The 19678-nt window shown below is 38.1% G+C and overlaps 1 protein-coding gene and 1 long non-coding RNA gene across 4 annotated transcripts in view; both read left to right on the top strand.

Annotated features, from left to right (window-relative positions):
- The window catches only part of LOC137491186 (uncharacterized), a 92536-nt gene extending 78723 nt beyond the window's left edge, over positions 1–13813 (top strand). For 2 of the 3 annotated variants that reach the window (XM_087248578.1, XM_087248576.1), the window contains exon 6: positions 9740–13106. In XM_087248578.1, coding sequence (XP_087104704.1) covers positions 9740–11502 — 1763 coding nt within the window. In that variant the 3' untranslated portion in view covers positions 11503–13106. Of the gene's footprint in view, positions 1–9739 lie in introns of all 3 variants that reach the window. The other variant, XM_087248577.1, reaches the window with a different exon arrangement.
- The window catches only part of LOC147844817 (uncharacterized), a 532816-nt gene that overhangs the window by 130949 nt on the left and 382189 nt on the right, over positions 1–19678 (top strand). The gene's annotated exons all lie outside the window — the stretch shown is intronic.

The following is a 19678-nucleotide window of genomic DNA, read 5'->3' as shown; positions in this document are numbered from 1 at the left end:
CATCCTTCGTGCTTGCAGTCTTGAGTATTGGAACTGAACTTAGGCAGCTGATGATGACATTACACGAGGACGCAAGACCGCTGAAGAACGCATATTAAGAAACAGCTATGGGCTTAATGGCCGCTGTGTTCTTGAGACAGAAATGTCTGTGATTGGCCAGAATGCACGAACACGAGAAGAAATTAAAGCCACATCTATTCCATAAACTGTGCAGATATATAAGTGGTCGGTTTGCTGACCAGATAAGCTTAACCCTTTCAAATGGCTTTAAAATACTCTGTCAGTGATGTCATAATCACACAAGCAGCCAATAATGTTCAGCTCTTTCTGACGGCTCCGCCCTCAACATTTTATTAGCTGTGGTTTAGGGCCTGGACATTTCTGGGGCCTCATGCACAAAGACTTGCATTGAATTCATACTAAAACACTGCGTACGCACAAAGCTGTAAATGTGCGTACACAGTAAAAAATTCAGATGTATGAAACACTGCGTATGGGGAATCCCACGCATATTCACTTTGTACATCCGAATGAACTTGAAATTGAGCACATATACACGAGCGCAAAACCCCTCCCTACTTACCCCCTCGAATGAATATGCTAATGACTCTACTTTGGCAAAACCAAATGAAAAAGCAATGGCAAAAGCAAGCAAAAAGAGAATTTTCACAGAATGTGAATTGGAGGTGTTCTTATCTGAGGTAGACTGGAGAAAAACGGTGTTATTTGCAAGTTTGTCCTGCGTAATTAATGACAAAAAAAAATAGAGTGGGAGAGTTTAGCTGACACAGTTAACGCAGTGGGGTCTGAACATCGCACTGAGTGAATTTAAAAACAAACCGATGTAAAGGTGTAAAACTTTGTAGTGTCTATTTAGGCTAAGTGCAAATAGCACACCTCGTTGGAATGAGCTAGTTGTGTGAGTTCTGTCCATCACAGTTTGATTGACAGAGACTACATAACTAAAGAGAGTGGCAAATAGCAGTGTGAGTGGTGCAACTTGTAAAGCGCATGGCAACATGTTTTGACACGATCGATCATGAACCCGGTTCGAATCCAGCATTTGATGAACTCATTCTTCTTTTTCCTCCATTACATATTAGATTTTGCCTACTCTTCATCACGAGGAAGACAAGTAGGAATCATTAATAAGTGTGTGTATTATGGAAGACCCAAATTCATAGAACTAAACTGGATTAGAGAGGTGTTATATCCAAATCATATGCATTAAGTTTGTAGAAGTTATACATTAAAATACACCTAAATATAAATTTTAGTATTGTTACTGTGAACTTGAACAAGTATACTAAAATCCATTAGTTTTCACTAGTTGTATTAGTATTTTTTTTTTCAAAGTGTGCTTTAAGTGAAGTTTTTAAACTAATTTCGAGAGGAGCACGTGATATAATTGACTGCAGCTGGCCACCTATCTACACTCATTAGTTAGCCAATCAGATCTATCCTAACTCACTATAAGTAGCCTAGCTAGATATTACTCCCTTATCTTCGTTTTCCGAAGAAACCCCCCATCCACCCCTCTCTCCTCCTTTCCTCCTTTAAAAAGGGGAGCTCTCGAGAACCACCTGATCTCGTACTCCCCTCACATGCTCTATGGACCTGGTGGGAGCCCTGGGCTCAACTATATCCGAGCTCAGGGTTCTCTCCCAGGACAGCATGCCAAACCTGCTAACAGATGTCAAGCAATATCTAAGTGTGAACTCTTGAAATGCTTTAATAATAAGTCAAATCTTTGTAGATTAGAAATATATGCACTGTATATGATTTTAAAAAATGTGGGCAATACATTATAGATTAAATTTATTTTAAAAATATTATATTAATCTTATTTTTTTTAAATTTAACTAGAGGGGTGCTTCCAGGTAGGGGGCTACAAGACATTGTGCCCAGGAGCCTCTGAATTCCTTATCTGGGCCTGTCTGTGGGAGACACAGATGTAGAGGAACAGTTTGTTATGGCGGTATAGCAGCACCCCTTTGCTCTTATCAAGGCAGAGCCACTGGCATTTCAGCTGCCCAATCACCAACTCTACAACTGACCAAGTGCCTGCCACCTTGGAGCCTCATCCCAACCATGTTGTTTGTGAGAATGAATGAATCATGGGTTGACCAAGGCCACCTTGCTATGATATTTGTTAAGCGTGTTTGAGCATCACAAATTATTTGCACATTTATTAAATGGAAATTTTTCTGATTCACGTATGCAAATTCGTCTTCAGGTGGCTTCAGATGAATTGAGAAAGCCTTATATACCTGCCAGACATGCCGATGATCCCATCCCATACAGCTGCCGTTGCATGGCTTAAAGATACTTTGTACTGTGCAATTTAACACAACTGCTTCTAGGAGTCGCCAACGAAAATAAAACAAACACATACAAGAAATAAACGTACACCAGCCATGAAGTTGGCATGGACCAGCGCACATTCTCACTTTAATTTCATAGATAGCAAATCATAACATAAGAGTGAAATCTGGCGTACATAAAGTTTTTCAAGTCATGTGGTCTGAATGGTATAGCAAGCTGCTGATGGCTTTAGAAGTAGTTCACTCAGGGTAAACTGATTGTGTTTAGTCAACCATGGTGAGTTTCCCGTTCTTTCCGCATGCACCCATCAACGAGATGACTATTTGATAAAAAAAATAGAGACTGTTTTAACAGAAATATTCTTTAAACTGAATTTATGAATGTTAAAAACAGCAGATTACTGGCAACCATAGCTGCTGGTATTTTTTTTTGTAAAATCAAAAAAAAAAAAAAAAAACCAGCAAAACGTTTTTTTGTGTCACTATTGTGGAGGATAGTAGCATCTGTGTTCAAGCCCAAGATGAACTAAGAGTATTTGATGTTATGCTGCGGCTCCTTTTGAACAAAGGTATCTGTGTAGTTACTAATGCAGTCAAAATCTGTTTGCTAGTTGCAGTCACACATGAACACATTATTGCATCTAATGACTACATTTTTGTGCACTAAGTTATGGTTTTGTAAATTGAACATTGTATCAGTTCATGAAATATGGTTATTTTTCCTACATTTATACAGTTATATAAAACTTTCATATTTTTCGCAGAAAGATTCTGGCAACCACAGCTGCTGGTATTTTTTCAGAAATTTAACAGCTATTTTACACAATAAGAGTTTGCTAATTAACACGCTCTTGGTGTTGATAATGTTAACACTTTCAAAAGTGTTATTTTTAACACTTATACACTATAAGTTCCCATATAAACTCTGAGGGAGTGTTAATTTTAACTCCAAGGTAGTTAAATCTACGATCTAAAATTTGCAGTGTAGTAGGGTTACCAAATTTTAGTTTTAATGCCACTGCAGTGTCCACAAAACCATAATTTTGCAATGTTGACATGCTTGAGTGTATAAAAATAGAGCGGGCACTAATGACAATTATTATATAGACTATTTTATTGATTTTTTGACAAATCTAAATTATTATTTTACTAATGTGTTATTACTTTTATATTAAAAATCAATAATTTAAGAATTTGCCTCCATCTATCTGTTTTCATTTCATTTTGGGATATAAAGCATTAGAAAAAAAAAACCAATACAAAAACCATACAAATGACAGAACTCACATAAAACGCCATCACACTTTATTTGTAAATAAGAGTAAAAAGTTACATTTTAGTTTTAGTTTAAAAGGTAAGTTTACTTAAAAAAAGAAAATAACTTTTTTTTGCAAACAAAATAAATGAATATTTCTTATTAAAAGGGGAAAATAATCATCATTTCTTGCTTGCAAAATTAAAGTAACAAAACGTCTATGAATTTAATGTTTTCTTCTTTAAATAATTAATAAGATGACCCCTGACAAATAAAAGGAATAAGTAAAAGGAAAGTAAGAGTGATAAAAGAGAAAGTCTCTCTCTTATTAGTTTATTACTGACATTCAAAACTACCTCATCTCTGTTTTCTGAAGTGTGCAGAATGGCAAATCTAAATTTACTTTCCATAATGTGCAACATTGGATATTACATAACATATGTATCATTTGTAAAAAAAAAAAAAAAAAAAAAAAGTGTCTTAAAATGGAAGCAAAGGCTGCAATATTTTTGAATATTCATTAATTTTCTTTTTGGCTTAGTCTTTTTATTCATTAGGGGTCGCCACAGAGCAATGAACCGCCAACTTATCCAGCACATGTTTTCACAGCAAATGCCCTTCCAACTGCAACTGTAACGGAAATGCTATGTGGAAAACTTCCACTATGGGGATTCTCAACCTGTTGGGGTTTCACAGGTAAAATGAGAGAAGAGCAAGCTTGCTCCCATGCAGAGCATCTCTTCTCTCTGGTTGGAGCTGGACTCGGTCACCATAAAGGCGCACCTCTCACGAGAGAGCACCGGGCTGAGGCTAAACTGTCTATGGGAGTTCAACAGAAAAAAGGTGGTCTCCCTAAAATAATTTCCGAGGCTCCTGTGGCATATAGCATCGGCAACTGTGACCATGCCGCTCAGATTACTCCATAAGAGACCACTTCAGCACTGGCTTCACAATCTAACTCCCTAGACCATGGCATTCGGGCACACACTGAGTGACTGTCACTGCACTGTGTCGCTGCGCTCTCAGCCCTTGAAGGGACCCTTTGTTCCTACGAGCCAGAGTACCCCTAGGACAGGTGTCCAGGCATGTCGTCGTCTCAAAAGATGCTTCCAGAACGAGCTGGGGGCCATGTGTTGCGGGCATGCTGCTGCGGACCTGTGGAAGTGAACTGAGCTGCATTGGTATATCAATTGCCTGGAGCTGTTGGCAGTGTTTCTCATTCTGTGCCACTTTTTACTGACGCTGAGGGGGCAACACATGCTGATCAGGATGGACAGCATGGCAACTGTAGTGTATATCAGCTGCATGGGGGTATACACTCCCGCTGCATGTCTTAGCCCGCCCACTGTCAGCTCCTCTGGACTCAACCGTCCGGCCGATGCCCCCTTTCGGCAGCTTCTAGACCCAAGAAAATGGAGACTCCACCCAGAGCCTGTCCAGCTGATATGGGCACGCTTTGGGGAAGCCCTGGTCGACTTGTTTGCCCATTGTCTGTGTTTTTTTTCCCTGACCGAGGGCTCCAGATTAGTGTTGTGCTTTCTTTTCTTCAGGATAGGCTGGAGTGGAGACTCTTGCCCTCCACACTGAAGGTTTGTGTGGCTGCCATTTCCGCTATTTCCACCCTGCCCCACTCTCATGCCCTCTTGGGATCTCAAAGTAGTGCTTACGAGCCTACGAGTAGATCCTTTTGAACCACTCGACTAATTATCCTTGAGATTTCTGTCCCTGAAGACAGCTTTGCTGTTTGTGTTGGCATTGATTAAGAAGGTCGGGGAACTGGAGGCAATTTCGATCAGTGGCTCGTGCCTGGAATTCAGGCCGGCCTATTTTCATGTTTCCTAAGAGCCCGGCCTGGGTATGTGCCCAAGTTTCCATCACACCATTTAAGCTGTGTCCTGTTCACGCTTTGCAAATTTATGTGGACCGGACTCAGAGCTTTAGATCCTCTGAGCAGTTTTTTGTCTGTTATGGAGGTTGGCAGAAGGGAAGTGCCATATCTAAACAGAGGTTGGCCCACTGGATTGAGGATGCCATCTCCCTTGTTTACCAGAGCCAGGGCGAGCTGTGTCCCCCAGGGGTGACTGCGCACTCTACTCGGAGTGTCGCATCCTCTTGGGCATTAGCATGTAGTAGGATTGGGCGGTAATATGGTATACCGCGGGATCTAAAAATAGCAACTATGTCAGTTTCAATACCGTTGTACCGTCATAAAAACAATGCACTTAAATAGGAAACAAGTATTAAATAATAAATATTATTTATTTAATGCTTACAAAAGCGTATGCGCGATTGTCATCCCGGGACACTGTGGAGGAGAGAGAGAGGTGAGGAAAGAGGGCGAGTCGTGCACCAAGTGACCTGCAGTGTGTGTGTCTATGTGTGTGTGTGTGTGTAAATAAGACAGCATGCTGTGTGTCGCTTGGTGCTCTCTTTCTCTATGTGTGTGTTTGAATGAGAGAGAGAGAGAGAGACACACACACAGCATTCACGCGAATGCGCGCGTGCTCGGGAGCGATATTGCCAGGCGACCACTCCCTTTCAAGTTATCGACTGCTCCCGCGCTTTATTCAGAAACACACACACACACACACAGAGAGCGTGGTGCTGTGCGTCTCTCTCTTTCTCACTCTCTGTGTGTGTGTGTGAGAGAGAGAAAGAGCGTCCTACGCAGATCTCTAATACGAACAAGAGAAACAGGTGACCGCGAAGGTTGCATATACGGTATTCAGTTCCTGAATGGTTTCGGCACAAGCCAACAGTTTAATGATGCTGTCTGAGCCTTGCGTCATTTTTTAAATTATGCACGGTAATACCGGATGCCGGGGTAAAATAGGGAGGAGATTTGACGGTATAAAAATTTGGATACCGCCCAAGCCTAGCATGTAGCGCCTATTTAAGAGACACCTGTAGTGCTGCTGGCTAGGCAACACCTAATACATTTGTAAGATTTTACAATCTGTGAGCCGGTTTCCGTAAGGATTTTGGGAAACCCTGTTGTTTGAGGAAATTCAGCTAGGTGTTGTAAATTGCTTGCTGCGCCTTTCTCTTTAAGACAGAGATATGTGTGCTTTTTCTTGCTTTGTCAGTCAAGCTCCCCCCCTGGCGAACCCTGTAAAGTTCTTCCGAGGCCCCCCATCACCTGACTCAGTGGATGAGTCTTACTACTTTGTAGCCTGCCCCTCACCTGAGACATGGTAAGATTCTTTTGTTGTGGCCTTTTCCATAGATTTTCCCATAGTGGAAGTTTACACATAGCAATATGATGGGAACAGAAAAGCTCTGGGGGGCGGGGACAGAAAAGCTCTGTTCCTTCACCACAACAATTGTCCCTTAGGTGTTAAGCATGAAAGTCTCTTCAACTAGAAAAAGATGCCTTTTATGCCAAATTGATTGTCATTGACGACAGCTGTTCACGCAGATCATTGGCATTTCATTGGCCCTTTTTATACTCTTTTAGATTATTGGATTCTGACAAAATCCCCATAATGGAAGTTTTCCACATGGCATTGAAGTTCTCCTCCAATGGGGAACTATATTTCAGAATTAAAAACTGTAATTACCTTTCTCAATACACACCCACTTTGTTTTGCTGAGGGAAATCAGCTGTCTCTAGTCAGTTTTCTCTTTTATGATGTCTTGGTATTTATCCTTATATTCTTGGACAACTGATGGCCATCAAAGTTTGGAAGATTGATCTTATATTCAGCAAAAGCAAGAGGTTTGACGTTGTTTTGCAAGGAAAGTTTAACTTAATTAATGTGAACTGCACTAAAATATAAATACACATGACTTTTCTTACATTGGCTGTTGAACACAATTGTACAACACATGAAAAACAAATTGTTTCTTTATGTTAAATATTTTGTTACTAAACAGATTAAATTTTTTTAAATGAAGGTTTGTTATTTAGTGGCCTGTTAGCCTTTGGTGGTTATTTTAGTAAAAATTACATTTAAAATCATTCATTTGTTTTCCTTCAGCTTAGTCCCTTTATTAATTTGGGATCGCCACAGCAGAATGAACCGCCAACTTATTCAGCATATGTTTTATGTAGCAGATACCCTTCCAACTGCAACCCATCATTGGGAAACACTCATTCACACTCATACACTACAGACAATTTAGCCTACCCAATTCACCTGTATAGCATGTCTTTGGACTGTGGGGGGAACCGAAGCACCTGGAGGAAACCCATGCGAACATGGGGAGACCATGCAAACTCCACACAGAAATGCCAACTAACCCAGACAAGGCTCAAACCAGTGACCTTCTTGCTGTGAGGCGTTTGTGCTACTCACCTCACCACTTTGATGCCAAAAATTGAAATATGAAATTACTATAATATATAATGATAAGTTGATAAAAAAATTTCTGTTGACTAATTATCATCATCGGCATGCTTGAATATACCAACAAATTGTGGCAGCCCTAATAAGAAACATAAATGTATGGTTGATTTTAATTTGTATGGCAGTTCAGAGGTGATTTGCATTGATTAATTATGGTTGAAGGTGAGCATGTACAAAGTAAAATCTTCAGAGTAAAATTTACTCAGTTCAGAGAACATTTACACCTGCTGTTAATAAGCAGAAACAGAGAAGAGAAACACAAAACTACATCTACCTTCAGTCACAGCAGTATATAAAATAAACTAAATAAAACACAACAAATCTCTCAAAATCAAAGCAAAGGATTATTAAGTAACTCCACAAACAGCAGCTTTACTTATTAACAACCTGTTTGGCCTTATTTCTGCCATACTCTACAAAATTACATATAGTGAAAATATTAAGAATTAACTTTTTTTTTTACAACAACATTATGTTATGAACCGCACAGTTTTGCTGCTTGTTTGTTCTTTCTGTCTCTCTCTCTTTCTATAAAAAAAAAAAAAAAAAAAAACACTTTTTGTGATTAAGCTGTCACAATTGAGGAGAACAGTAGCTGTTTTACTTGGACTCTGACTCTATTTCGAATATTTGTTTCTCTTTGTTTGCCAAATAGTGTACAAAGAGAACTATTGTGCTCTGGATAATTGACTCTGTGGTGGTTTAGTCACTGGTCAAATCAGTAAAATTAGTTATGACCTATTAAAATTAATTAATGTTGTATCTCAAAAGAAGCACTTTATTAAGAAAATGGAGCTCACCAATACTTTTATCAGATCATAAAACACATTGAACATCTGAAACACTGAAAACACACAGACATTAAGAATCCGAGTATGCTTCTCAACTATGGTGAGTTTTTTGTGTTTTTTTTTTTTTTTCCCTACAGTGCATGAACTATGGATGAATGTCGTATGATAGTCTTAACATGCACTGCAGCAAAAAAAATAAAAAAATCTCTAACCACTGTTGAGATAGGCTGATTATTGATGTCTATGTCTCTAAAGTGATTCGGATGCACAATGTGTTTTAATATAACACCACAGCTGAGGTCTATTCTCTTGAAAAACACTGAATTCTCTTTCTTATATGATAAACCATCATGTAAACATAATTTCTTGTGCAGTTACTCTTGTCAATCTACACAGGATCAGTCAATTTGATCACATGTGCTCTCTTTATACTTGTCATTGCAAGTAAAGAAAAATTAACATTAGAAATCGAGTCCAAGTAAATCAACCACTTTTCTCCATGATGGAGACATCAGGCGGAAAAAATGTTTTTTTTTTTTTTGTAAAATGTAAATAACTAAAACCATTAATTCTCAATAAATCTTATATGGACTTTTGAGAACATCTGAAAGAAATAAAGTCAATCAGGTAAGCAATGAGCGAAGCTGCTGCTGCTTCTCTTCTGTTTCTGCTTATTAACAGCTCAGCTCAATCATCACTTAAATAACCCCATCATTGTCTCATTAACTTTAACTTTAGAGAGCGATCAAATGTTCTCTGAACTGAGTAAATTTTACTCTGAAGATTTTACTATGTAGAGGGCAATATATGAGACTTTTCTCACAAGGTTTTACAAAACTTGTTTTTTGTTCTCTACCCTATTATTATAATACTATTTCAATGTATTACTGCACTTAGTTATTTATATTAATATTTATTATTATGTTTATAAATTAAATGGTGTCCTAAAAGCATAGACGTTGATAGATAAAATTTTCATTTTCATTAGAATTTAAAATCATTTTCTTTTCCTTAAACCAGCAGAGAACACATCAAGAGAAAGCATGAACAGCAACCCCACGCAGAAAGGCCAGAGCAGTGAAAAGTCAGTAAGTGTTGCCCATGAAATAAAGAACAAGTGGAGCAGGGAAATAGCTGATGGCAGCCATGAAAACCTGCCCATCTTTAAACTCCGTCTGGATGAAACTTGGCAGCACAGAGATGGATTCTGCAGAAGATGCACATTTGGGAAGAACAGCACAAAAGTAAACAAGACTATTATGATGATCGGAGCCACGGGTGCAGGAAAAACCACTCTCATTAACAGCATGATCAACTACATTCTGGGAGTGAAATGGGAAGATGACTTCCGGTTTGTGCTGATAGATGAAGGACAGCAGAAATCCCAGGCTGAAAGTCAGACATCAAAGATCACTGCATATCAGATTAATCACACGGATGGTTTCCAGGTTCCATATTCTCTGACCATTGTGGACACACCAGGCTTTGGAGACACCAGAGGAATTTCACATGACCAGAAAATCACAGCTCAAATTCAGGAGTTTTTCTCTGCCCGTGAAGGAATTGATTGCATTGATGCTGTGTGTTTTGTAGTTCAGGCTTCACTTGCCCGTCTGACACACACACAGAAATATGTCTTTGACTCCATTCTCTCCATATTTGGGAAAGATATTGCTGAAAACATCATGGTGATGGTCACCTTTGCAGATGGGAAAAAACCTCCAGTTCTCGAGGCCATCAAAGTCTCTGAGGTTCCTTGTTCTACAGATGAGTCTGGAGAGCCCCTTCACTTCAAGTTCAACAACTCAGCTATGTTTGCAGCCACTAATAAATCTAAAGATCTTACATTTGATGAAATGTTCTGGAAGCTAGGATTTGCTAGCATGGACAATTTCTTCACATTCCTCTGCAAAATGAAAACACAGAGCTTAACTCTGACACAAGAGGTCCTGAAAGAGAGAAAGCAGCTTGAGGTGCATGTGGAAGGGCTGCAGCCCCAGATCAATGCTGGTCTGACAAAACTGGATGAAATAAGGAAAACAAGAGCTGCTCTGGAGCAAAACAAAGCTAAGATGGATGCAAATAAGGATTTTCAATATGAAGTACAAATAACTGTCCCAAAACAGATTGAAAACAACACTGGCTACTTCTTAACCAACTGTCAGACTTGCAACTTCACATGTCATGATTCATGTGCTTATGCAAATGACAGTGATAAACACATGTGCTGGGCAATGAAAGATGGAATGTGTACGGTCTGTCCTGGAAAGTGTGTCTGGAATGTTCACTTCAATCAGAAATATAAATGGGATTATGTCAAAGAAAAGAGAAAGGAAACCTATCAGGAATTAAAAAAGCGATATGAGGAAGCACACGGAGAGGTCATGACCAAAGAAAAGATCTTTGCAGAGCTTGAAAATGAGCTTGAGATTGTCCAGAATATTGTCACTGGACTAATTGAGGCCTCTCAGAAGTCTTTGGAGCATCTGCAGGAAATCGCCCTCAAGCCCAATCCTCTGTCCACCCCTGACTACATCGATCTGATGATTGAGGCTGAGAAACAAGAAGCCAAGCCTGGATTCAAAGATCGCATTCTGTCTTTAATGGAGGTCAGGAAGAAAGCAGAGCTCATCAGTAAGGTTTCTAAAGGAGGAGCAGTTCCCGAGGATCTAAAGAATTACCAAACTGAAACAATCACAAATAAATCATTTTGTCCAGCAGCCCTGTACAATGTGCTGGGCAATGTTTTAAACAAATTAAATTTTTTCCAGAAAAAAATTTGACAATAAGCTGATTTTATCATGTGAACAAAGGGATTAAATTACTAAAATCCCTAATGTTGAAGTCCATCTATTAGCCCAATCACAAAACTAACAGCATGGTTGAAGGTTTAATGCATGTATTTACTAGTGCTTCTGAAAAGAATTTTATTATTTATTAGAATTTATTCATATTCGTTTTTTAGCTCTGAATTTAATCTGACTCCAATTTATGTGATCCTAAAATTTAGATTGTATTTAAAATTGTAAGAACGCATCACATTTATCATTTATGATTTAATTTAGAGTTTTGATTTATATCTGATTCCCTAACTCTTTAGTTATAGGTTCATTAGTGATCAAACGGCGCTCAGAGTTCCACGCCCCGGGTTTGCGCATCTTCTCACGGACAGTATGTCGACACTCTGAAATTAGTCAGAGGGTGCAGGATTAACTAATATTCAAATAAGCCGGTTGCCAAATGCTAACAAAAAATAGCCAAGCCCATGCAACTTGCTAGAATCAGTGATTAGATGATTAAAAGATCTCCATGCTGACATGCCCAAAATGGCTCTGTACAGTCAAATGTGCCTTAAAAACAAAATCTAACCATGTCGAATCATAAAGGTAGCGCAAGACCCCACTTAATCTACTGGATATAAAAGATTTCAGGAAAATCCAGAATGAATCAAAACTTAACATTTTATTTGTCAGGTAAAATTGTATTCTGCCAATTACATAATAAAATCATCAGGAAGCCAATTCAGAGATGAGGCTGTAACAATACAACATCTATTAATCAAAGATAAATCAGAGAGTTAGAGATGCATACCTGACCAGAGAAATACATTGCAGCATAAGTCTCAGAGATGCTGCAATGGGGTGTCTTTTTACAAGATCTCCCCCGACCCATACCACATCTTTACCTTATATACTTTAGTTAAAACAAACAGCCATAAATTCAAGACAATAAAAGCGTCACGGAGAGCCTGGCCTGGTGAATTTGAGGAGTTAATCATCTCTAAGGAGGGGGAGCATCTGGCAGAGATCTTATCAAAGGCAAAAACCAAATCAACATACCAGTGAAATATTACTGGAAAATTAAGACCACTTTACCAATCATACCGAGCCATTTAAAATGATACCAAACATGAATATAGTGCAGCAAGATAAACCATATTAAAACCTTGGACATTTTAAGTGAAAATGTAAAAGATTTGCTCTGATCAGAAGGTAACTTAAGGGTCAAGAAGGGAGGCTTGAGGTGGAAGGAGAAGGGTGACTTTTTCGCATTACCCCCTGCTGTGGTGTAGCTCTGTTTCTCCAGCCTGTGTGTGCATTGTCAACAATGATTTGAATAGAACAGTTGAACAGCTGCTTTCATGATCTTCTTCTCAGATCAGAAAAGGCTATTGTTGTATTGCATATCAATTCTTATGGTCTTGTCTCATGAAATTCCATAACAGTTCTCAGGGTCTGATATTCTGGAATCTTACACTAATATCTTGCTTATTTTCCCTTTCATTAGTTTAATCAATGTATAATAGATCATTTGTTTTATTAGCATTGGTTTTTATAATAAGAAACTATAGGTTGACAAGCAATATCATCCTAACAAAAAATGTAAACATGCCAAATGCATCAACTGTATATTTGCAACAAAAAAATACAATTGTTGATTACTAACCTACAGAACATTCTCAACGCAACATCAAAAAACATAGTTTTCTCAAAAATGTTTTGTAAACAATGTAATTTACCTTTTAAACCTGATGTGAGAGCAACTTTGTTGTCAACAGTGTAGCTTTGTCACATTAATAACAATAAATAGTTACCCAGAAATTACTTGGAAAACATATTATATTAGATTATTTTGTTGAATATTCACAGATGGGTTGTAAATTCTTCTGGTTGAAGAAAATGTTAACATCCAAATCTGAAAACCATATTTTCTGTAATACTATAGCTAAAACATCTTAATCATTCATTGCTGGACATACAAGATGTTTGTATTGTAGTGAAAATAGAAAACAATGTACAATTGATTATAAAATTACCTAACATTAAATTAACTGAATATATTCTTTATGATACAAATGACAAGATTATGCAGTTTTTTCTTCATATTTTGCATGAAACAATGTAAAATAAATAAAAATGCAGAGTTAATAAAACGTTATTTTATAAATGATACCTATGCTGTTATAAATAAATACTTTTAAACTAGATAAATAAATTGCTTTGTGATTTTATTATTTGACAAATTATTCTCTAAATTTCGCAAACCTTACTCAATGTTCTGAAGATAAAATAATGAAAACACAGGAAATGTACCATAGACAAACATACAGTTGAAGTCAGAATTATTAGCCCCCTGTTTTTTCCCCCTATTATCTGTTTAACAGAAAGAAGATTTTTTTTCAACACATTTCTAAACAAAATAGTTTTAATAACTGATTTATTTTATCTTTGCCATTATGACAGTAAATAATATATGACTATATATATATATATATATGTGTGTATATATATATATATATATATATATATATATATATATATATATATATATATATATATATATATATATATATATATATATTTATATTCAGGACACTTCTATACAGCTTAAAGTGACATTTAAAGGCTTAACGAGGTTAATTAGGTTAAGTAGGCAGGTTAGGGTAATTAGGCAAGTTATTGTATAACGATGGTTTGTTCTGTAGACTATTGAAATAACATATAGCTGAAAGGGGCTAATAATTTTGACCTTAAAATGTTTTTTTTTTTTTTTTTTTTTTTTTTTATTAAAGAATGCTTTTATACTAGTTGAAATAAAACAAATAAGACTTTCTCCAGAAGAAAAAATATTATTTGAAAATTTTTTGGTTAAACATCATTTGGGAAATATATATAAAAATTAATAATAATTCAAAGGGGCGCTAACAATTCTGACTTCAACTGTATATATATGCATGCAAAATTGGACAATTACAGTAGTAACTTGTTTCTTCAAGGAGAGCAACTATACATTGTGTTTGGTTATATTGTTATTTTGGTTATTGTCATTTGGTTTTTGTTATTTATCATTTTTCAATACTAATCACTGAATCATTTACAATTACTAGTTAAGTAGTTTATCATTCATTTATTACTAATCATATATTAATGATTACTTGGGCATCTTCTAATGGTTTTGTTTTGCTTAGTCTTATAATTGTGGTGTGTTATGTAATGTTTTCTCCACTGATGTGAGATCAAAGTTAATATCTCACATTCAGTGTTTTATGGGATGTTGTAAACGGTTTGATATAATAATTATTGTTATAGTTGTCTTGATCAGATGAAGTGCATGAAGAACACAGTGAAGTGAACCATGACACAAGTAACGTGATTAATATTTTAATAAAAGCCTGTTCATTTATCATCAGTTCGTCTCCTGTTTCTGCTTTCTTTCCTCAGTAAATTCCTAATACTGACGGAAGACAGTCATCAAGTTAATTCAGTCCTAAATTCTGTTTAATAGGTTTTAGTTTTCAGTTACTCTTCACTGAAAAATTGTTGGGTTCCACGTAATTGATTTGTGTTGAGAACACATAAAGGAATTAAGTCATTTTATTAGTTTTTACACATTTATGTGGATTGAACATAAAACAATTACATTGTTCCCCAAAAACGCAAGAAATATATTGTTTCAACTCATTTTAAGGATTTCACTTGAATAAACAGCAAATGTCATTCTTTGGAGTATTCTGACTGGTCCAGGCAAAAGCAAAGAGTCTCACAATTTTAAATATAAAGTTGAAATGATGAAAATGAGCACGAATGTCTTGGAGATGTGCGCACAGACACTGTTAGTAACTGCAAAATCATGGCTCTAAAAAAGGAGTCTAAAGATAAAATAGTATCTATATTATTATTTTGTAATTGTAATTAAAATATCAGAGAGACTTCATGATTTTGCTGCAGTTAGAAATCTGGGTTTCTAAAGGCAAAACATTCAGGCTGGATAGATTTTAAGTGAAGTTTTTAAACTAATTTCGAGAGGAGCACGTGATATAATTGACTGCAGCTGGCCACCTATCTACACTCATTAGTTAGCCAATCAGATCTATCCTAACTCACTATAACTAGCCTAGCTAGATATTACTCCCTTATCTTCGTTTTGCGAAGAAGCTAACGACAGGTCCACTCCAGCTCCTCCAAAATTTACTCAGGGACAAACCGGATCCTCCACATATCCTACTATTCTTCAACTACAATACCACACCACCATTACTACCATCGTCAGCAACTACAAAAATGACAAAAACAACAACAGAGACGGCGGCGGAGATCACAACAGCATCAGCGCAGCTACAGACAAGAAAGAAAGCTCCGCGCTCCCTGAAACACCAGCCCCGTCTTAACGACACCCAGCCCAGCATGGAAGTCAGCTCGAGACCGAGGCTCCAACAAGAGGCCGTAGGCCTATACACTCCAGCCAGATCACAATGCAATCCCCAGCTCCGCTACGTGCTTCTCCAGCATCATCATGTGTCATTCTTATCCAACAACGACTGTCACTGAACTCCTCCAAACTCCTAGACGCCGGGACCACAAAGCCGCTGCATTAAACCCAAAAGACTAACAAATCCACGTCTTCACCGCTACCCCCAGGACATAACACGCTCCTGCCACACCCCCTATCCCCATCAGACAATATACCCGCAATCACTCCGCCTCCCTGGGGCATCAAGGAAAGGATTAAAAAGCAATATTGGATTTGGACACATTGCAGCAATCATTAATTCTAAACACAAATAAAACTAATCTCCCAGGTAATAAAGCAACTCTTGGACTTCCTCCTCACCTCTTCCTGCCTGCAGCTCCCGATTCCAGTGCACAATCCAGTCCTCCTCTTCCAGCGATCCTAACCACCCACGGGCAACGTACCCCGCCCCTCTACCTTGCGTGTCCCTGCTTTTCCCCTCTCATTTTGTACACACTTGCAGCTACTGCGGACAAGTGCTAAATCTAGTGAAAACAGAAATTACTTGTTGAGTTTTGTCAATATGTTTATGCTTTTAGTGAATTACGTTTGCAAACTGACCTAATTTTCTGAATTTCTCATTCCAGGTTTTGTCTACTAGATCACAGCCGATCTCGGTGCTCTCTTTCCATAACCTCACTAGCCGTCCACCACGCTGAACCAGAAATCACAGAGCAATTCCCCGTTAAGCACATTCATATCAGCCCTACTGAAATGGGCATTAGAACGTTTCTAAAAACGTCTAATAAAGGCTCTTTTATCTCCTCATAATTCTGCCTTTTTCAGCATTAACAGCATGATTCTGCCTAATGAAGTTGCTTTAAATTATCACGTTATAAACCAAGCAATCTCTCTAATCTAGAAGGCTTCAACGCTCGGTTGCAATCAACATTACACCCGCATTCCTATTTAACCCGATTTCTGGCATTAATCCAAGGTCACAATTATATTTCGTAGTCTGTTTAACATTCGGATGCAGAAGTAGCACACACATTTATGCCTTAAAATGATCCGCTAGATTCTCGCCAATAACTACGGCGTTTGCATGTGATTCATCTACTAGAAGTTCCCCGTTTCTCTCTCCCTAATATCCTCCAGCTAAATTTAGTGACCGGTTTTCTAATATTTGCATTCCCATCGCGGAAGAACCTCCGGCTTAAGCACTCTATAGAATTCTTAAGCATCAATTTGGAGTGACAGAATTTCAAGCATCCATAGGCTACTTGAATAAATCGACAAATTACTTCCCTTTTATATTCTGGAAGAAAGATCACGCTAAGCAAAAACTGCTCTCCATCTTAGAACATCAAACACACATGCGCATTATCCTGCAGGGATGCCTTTTCATCACTCACCTATTTCATCTCGCAGCATCAATCTCCGGAGTAGAAGAGAAATTATCTAAATCCGATCTTGGCCGTAGCAAACTCTGCCTGAAGGGCATCTCGCGGTAACGCGGCGCGCTTACGACAGGGGATAGTAGAATAATGCACACCAGACACACGTGTTCATACTTTATCAAAAATAAACTAATCAAATGTACAAATAGGGCTCCGCGGCGCGGCAGAATACGAAGTGTCCTGAATTGTGGCTGGGCACTACGGACAGCCGCATTGACTTCCATAGTATTTATTTCCTTCTTATGGAAGTCAATGGTTACAGGTTATCAGCTTTCTTCAAAATGTTGTCTTTAGCGTTTAACACGGGAGTCACTAACCTCCATGAAACAGAGCTACTTCTTGGGTAACGATTAACAGGGAGGGTTACCAGTTAGATAAACACTTCTCAAATAACAAGTTGCTCAATTTACTTTTAATTATAATTTAAGTTTTTGATAATAATTAATAATATTCATCCATGAGAAGATGCTGATCATGTTAATGATTCTCACAAAGTTACCAACAATGAGTTAACAGGGTAGCCCTGGGTAACCTACAGGGTAAACCTGTAATTAACACATCAATGTGCAACACTTTATTTTTATAAATCTTTGCAAATATTTACATTTTTAAATGATTACTTCTATATTAGAGGAAGTTTACTATTAAGTGGCGCTATGGTGAGCTATTTTTAGAACAGGCCTGTGAGCAACACTCGAGAACCTCGTGGGCTACCTGGTGCCCGCGGGCACCATGTTTGGTGACCCCTGGTTTAACAGAAGAAAGAAATTTGTAACCACCAGGTGGCGCTTAAAGCATGCGACCTGCTTTATGCTTTCCTTCCTTAAGCGCTGGAATAGAAGCCATTCATTTATTAGCTATCCAATCTCATCCTCAGTATATCCTTTTTACACAGATGCTGCCGCCTCAGTGGGGGACATTATCAGACGCGCTTCTAACAGGCAATATCGTGGAAAAATTAATAGCCTGCCTCCAATATTCTCATGCACAGTTACAACGAAGTTGCCGTTCACTGCACTAATAAAAGGCATTATCCTGCTTTAAGGCGGCTCTCCATCGCTACATTCTGAATTTAGGGAAAAAAAATAAATAAATCCATTATAACTGTTGTAATGTTCCTAGTGCATAGGAAATCGCTGACTCTCTTTTTTGCTTTATTTTCAGAAACAGGTATCAGAAGCAGAGCCGCAGCTGACCCCATCTCTCCTTTTAAGATGATAATACCATAACCACAGCATACAAAATTTGCATCAACATTCATTTATACATTTTAAGTTGCCCCAGAACACCTCATCAGTTTCTCACTGCTCAACACATCCACACATTCCATTCCCCACACAACAGTTAATTTCTGTTTTCCCCGCCTACAATCAGTCTATACATCACATCCTTGCATTCTACAAACACATTCAAGACAACTCCAAGAGCTATTTAAGTGGAATTAAATTCTTCCACAAACTCATGTACAGCTTCATTTATGATTCTATTGGTAATTCACAAACCAGCTTTATTAAAGGCATTCAGAATAACCCCCCCTCCCCCCATATACCAGATTGCCCCTCACACACACAACATACTCTCCAAATGCATTGCACAATCAGAAAAGGCTACCTATCCTTTCATACAGACCACACTCTAGATGGAATGTATATTCTTTTTCAGATTTCTCAGATGTTCTGAATTTATAGTAACTCCAAATTTCGATCCCAATAACCACCCACCATCACAGATCTGACCTTGATTGACGAGGAAATAATTTCCTTTCTCATCAAGCAAAGTAAACAGATCAATCCAGAAAAGGACATTGCTTCTTCATATTCAATATTCCCTCCTCCACAAGCCCGTTCCAAATACTCCTAGCTTCATACACTATAGGAAAACACTAAGCGCAAGTCCCCTAGCCCCCTTTTCATAGACGACACACACCACCCAGTAACATGTTTTGGTTACAAAAACACCTTAAAGTCATAGGACTATTCAGGCTTTCCATCAGATTCATAATCCAGTCACTCATTCAGAATTGGAGCCGTCACCACAGCAGCACACAAAGGGCTATCGCAACAACACATACAAACACTAGGAAGGTGGTCTCCCGACGCCTTCAAATCTTATATCTGACTCAGCCACAGCCATCTCAGGGAAGCTCAGAGGACCCTCACCAGCAGACGCAGTAATCTCAGCGGCCAAGGGCATGGGCCTAGTCCAGGGAGAGAATACAACCCAACCATACCAGCTTCCCGAGGAACTACCCAGTCTCCCAAGGGCGCGG

Source organism: Danio rerio, chromosome 4 (assembly GCF_052040795.2).
Source record: "Danio rerio strain M-AB ecotype USA chromosome 4, GRCz13ab, whole genome shotgun sequence".
Taxonomy (NCBI): domain Eukaryota; kingdom Metazoa; phylum Chordata; class Actinopteri; order Cypriniformes; family Danionidae; genus Danio; species Danio rerio.
Note: the sequence above shows the minus strand (reverse complement) of the source record. Positions and strands in the feature narration are given on the sequence as shown.